The sequence below is a fragment of the Notothenia coriiceps genome, unplaced genomic scaffold, assembly GCF_000735185.1.
Source record: "Notothenia coriiceps isolate Sejong01 unplaced genomic scaffold, NC01 NC01_scaffold00036730, whole genome shotgun sequence".
Taxonomy (NCBI): Eukaryota; Metazoa; Chordata; class Actinopteri; order Perciformes; family Nototheniidae; genus Notothenia; species Notothenia coriiceps.
In genome coordinates, this window is record NW_011369431.1 from 1 (window position 1) to 4,168 (window position 4,168).

At 42.9% G+C, this 4,168-nt stretch overlaps 1 protein-coding gene across 1 annotated transcript; it reads right to left on the minus strand.

The window, feature by feature from the left end:
- Positions 1–418: 418 nt before the first annotated feature.
- LOC104964138 (golgi-specific brefeldin A-resistance guanine nucleotide exchange factor 1-like) lies at positions 419–3,325 on the minus strand. Its single transcript, XM_010792857.1, has 3 exons — positions 3,202–3,325; positions 859–941; positions 419–740 (listed from the first exon to the last, which is right to left on the minus strand). Exons 1-3 carry the CDS (start codon positions 3,304–3,306, stop codon positions 419–421), a joined length of 510 nt encoding a protein of 169 aa, XP_010791159.1. The 5' UTR covers positions 3,307–3,325.
- Between the last annotated feature and the right edge of the window lie 843 nt (positions 3,326–4,168).

Below are 4,168 nucleotides of genomic sequence, written 5' to 3' on the forward strand. Positions count from 1 at the left end.
TGAATTTAATTTAAATGAATGTAATAATCATGATTTATAATAATAATGTTTTGGTATTGTTTTGTATGCATCCACGTTTCATGGACTGTGCAAAGTTTTATTTGTATAACTGTTTACAACCTACTTTTTTGCCGTAAAGCAGACTCTGTGCGTGGGGCCAAGAGTTTAAAAAGCTGTTGTGCCAGTGAGACAATGGATATCTGCAAGCGTGGAACGAAAAAGTCCGCTTTCGACCCTTGATAGGGTGATAGTACTTGTGTTTATTTGACTGTATCCAGTTTAAACGCGTCATTAAGTATGTATTTGGAATCTGTGTTATTTACATGAATAAACCCCAGAGACTTGTGAGTACATTGGGTCTTCATTCAAGGTATTTGGACGCTTTCAAATGTGAGTCAGAGCTTGAATTCCTGTGGCCTTAGAACAATGTGCTTTTGATAAACGGCCAGAACACAGTTTTCCCTGTCCCGTCACATAGCTGCTGGCTCTGTAAAGTAGCATACCTGAAGCCAGTGATGGCCTTCTGGATGATGTTCTCGTCCAGGCTCTTGTCGAAGACGTAGGAGAGGGCAGCGATGGTAGGACCCCAGGTCATGGTAAACAAGTCATGGTCGTAGCTGCCAGCAGGGAGGTGGAGGAAAATACCCTCAGGTGTGGCGCCTCGGTGTAGCAACACACTCCATACATAGTTATCCTTCACTAACCCCGACTGCTCATCAGGCATCACAATCTCCTCATTCCTACGGAGGAAAAACACCTCAGCTGTTATCTCCAATGCAGAATGATAAAGGCTCTAACAAAAAAGCCTATGTTTTATATATAATATAAAAACATTTATAGGGTTGTGTGTCAGCTTACTTGATAGCATTGTAGATATCCTCCAACATGTCCTGGTCAAAGTCTTTGTTTCCATTAACTCCCTTCAGATTTTTCCTAAATTGCTGTAAAACAGAATATGAGTTCAGAATATGAGTTGGAATATTCATCCTTTATTCAGAAGCTTTATTCAAATAACATCCATTCTTCTGGGGGGAAAATACGCTGTCATCTATCCACCATCATTGTGTCAGTCAATGCATCTCAACACAGGAGCTTAGCTCAGACAGCCTCTGGCATTCAGGGCTTCGTTAACGGAGCATCCCGCAACCGACAATTAAAAGGGCTTCATGTGGAAACGCACTGGCCATGTGTTACTTAATATGCTTTAGTTGCAGTGTTGGGAAAACAGGGATTAAAGCCCAGAGCCTCCTGTAAATAAACACCAGCACCCTGCGATGACTGACGGCCTCAAGGCTGGGGGTTCTGCCCCCATCAGACGGTCTGTCCTCCCGGCTGCTAAAAAGAGGAGGATCTGAACTGCAGCTTCTCTGCAGGGACATGCAGGAAAATAAACATCGGCAGAGAGGCCACCGAGGATCACTCTGTTATCTACTTCTATCTGCAATACTCATGTGAGGGACTGGCACACAGTCAGTCACTATCAGAGAGACGATTTCAGAGCAGCCAATGTTAACCAAACCCATAACACACAGGCTGCAAAACAAAGCAGCATTCTGTATTTATTAGACACTATGAAGATCATCACACTGACCTTTTACCTGCACCTCACTTAACACATGTCATCTCACTGTCAGATCCTTGGAAATAGGATCTGATTTACACAGTGAGGCTAAGCATAGTTTTCCCATTCAAAAATAACCCCACTGCCAACACATGCTGTGGTGAATGCTACACATTGCAAGCTGCTAAGTCACCAAAGTGCCAGGCGCCACTTTTACTGGCCATCTACAAACTATTGTGTGGAAGCCTCTGCCTGGTGTCTGAGCCTGGAGGTCAACCAGCCTTCATCAAACCACACAGACCTTTGAGAATGTGTCGGGATCATGAAAAACATACAGCAGCTGAATGATGCGCTAGGACTGCACACAAGACAGATCATTTCTACAAAGTGTGTGTCTATAATAGAGAGTGACCCAGAGAGAAAGTAAGTACTTGCTATTGTTTGCCAGTGAGAGTGGCCCACCCACTAACTGCTCACAGGCTAGCCCAGAGACTCTGTTTAATCTTCAGCCGCTGTCAATCACAGACAGAGAAAACAGAGAAAGAGACGACAGAAGAAGGGAGAGGCAGAGACCCCCCCCCCGCCTCCCAGTCTGGTCAGGATGAGTCCTCTTTTCAGACGGACCACCTCTGCCTACAGCTGTTGGTATATAATATATATATAATAGTACATTCCCACACTGTAGGAATGAGTAAAGGAATACTGATTCCTTAAATACATCTAGAAACTAAAATGTGTTAAACACAAAAGTACATTATTTTTCAGTTTTCTCCCTATTTCACAAAGGCTATATTTCTCATTACTTAGCAGAATAAAGCATGTTGATAGTGACTTTTCACTACTAACACATCCAAATCTTTTAGTGACTACATTCTGGTTTGTGTAGGATAAAGGCAATTGGATATGTTCCACTTTTGTCGGCTAAATGTCGGCAGATGGAAATATTAAAGGATGAATTACCAAGTCTCCCACAGAAACATTTTTAACAGCGGAAACTTGAGAAAAGCAGAAACCTGGTTTTGCAGTAAGCCCCTCTGAAGTTGGCCCACAACAATAGAACAAAATAATGGTGGAGAAAATAATTTGCTTCAAGAAACGAAACCCACAGGAAGTTTGCTGAGGCAAAATGCATAATGGCCAAAAGGCAGTACTACACCTTCCGTGTCAGTCCGTGACATCACTGGGTCCAAAAATGCTTTTTACCATTGATTTATATTTGGAAAGATACGTCTGTAAATCAGCGGATACTTCTTTTTTAAACCTAAATTAACTATCCAGCACCAACACTTTTATAGCTCTTATTTGAATCATTACGGTCTAACAGTTGTAAAATGCTCTAAAAGCCGAAATCAGAATTATTTTCTCTCCCCACTCATTCTACTGGGCCGAGACCGGGTGATTGGAGGCTTAATGGAAAACTCAAATGCGCGTGGTCTGTGAGCTACATATGGTACTTCTGCTCGAGACAGCCAGGCATGATGGGTAATTTGTGATATTTTGAGCGTAATGTCATGTTTACTGTCGACACAACCAACAAACCTAGGTGTTTATATTTCCATTTACACAACTAGTGTGTGTGTGTGTGTGTGTGTGTGTGTGTGTGTGTGTGTGTGTGTGTGTGTGTGTGTGTGACCACTCACCTCTATGGTCATGGGGATGTTCTGCTTGCGGACGTTGTGGTTGTGCTGGTCAGTGTTCAGCATGATGACAGCGTAGGCCAAGGCGAAGCCCGCATCGTTGGTCATGAAAGGAGAGCCGTTCACTTTCTACACACACACACACACACACACACACACACACACACACACACACACACACACACACACACACACACACACACACACACACACACACACACACACACACACACACACACACCATGTGAGGCTATGAAAGACTCACCTTGCACTTCCTGCTGATATAACAGTGAACTCAGAGTGGAAAAGTCATGTACACAGTCACTGTCTACAATTACTCAGCAACTCTTTCAAGGCCACTGTCTGAGTGTATGTGTGTGGCCTAAGAAAAGGACATTACTACGCATAGTTTCCAGCACACATGGCTCCTTCTGCTATTTTCAGAAGTCAAATGTTCCCCCTTGGGGGTGTGTCCATCACTGTGTGTCTGTGTTAAAACTTATGTCATCCTACTACTATAACCCCGGAGGGACCATCACGTGACAGTGTTTGATTTAAACTTTCACCACCTTTACAACAGCTGGAATGATCTGATGAAGGAAACGTCCATTTGTAGCTGGTGTGAGTTTGTGTCATAAAGGCACCACCCTTAAGTATTTACTGTAATGAATCAGAAAAATGATTGTGTTAGAAGATATGGGAAATTTAGCAGGTGGGACCAATCATTGTTTTACAAATCACAAAGTAGAAAGGAGCTGGGAAAAGAACATAATGCTACAGGCTAAATATCATGTATTTACGAAGCCTCAAAAGTCAGTTGGAAGCTGGGCTGATGATGAGTTCTCTTATGTGATATATTGTCAGAAAAAGGACGAGATAGTTGTCCGCACTTGTCATTCTAAGTCAAAAGTTCAAGTGAAGTCACGAGTCTCTGTTGTTCAGGGGCCTCACTTATAAAGGGATATACGCT

Coding starts and splice junctions, on each gene's coding strand:
- LOC104964138 (XM_010792857.1), bottom strand. CDS start 3,306: ATGACCAACGATGCGGGCTTCGCCTTGGCCTACGCTGTCATCATGCTG. Junction 942..3,201: donor ACATCCCCATGACCATAGAG/GTGAGTGGTCAC, acceptor TCTGTTTTACAG/CAATTTAGGAAAAATCTGAA. Junction 741..858: donor GATATCTACAATGCTATCAA/GTAAGCTGACAC, acceptor TTTCCTCCGTAG/GAATGAGGAGATTGTGATGC.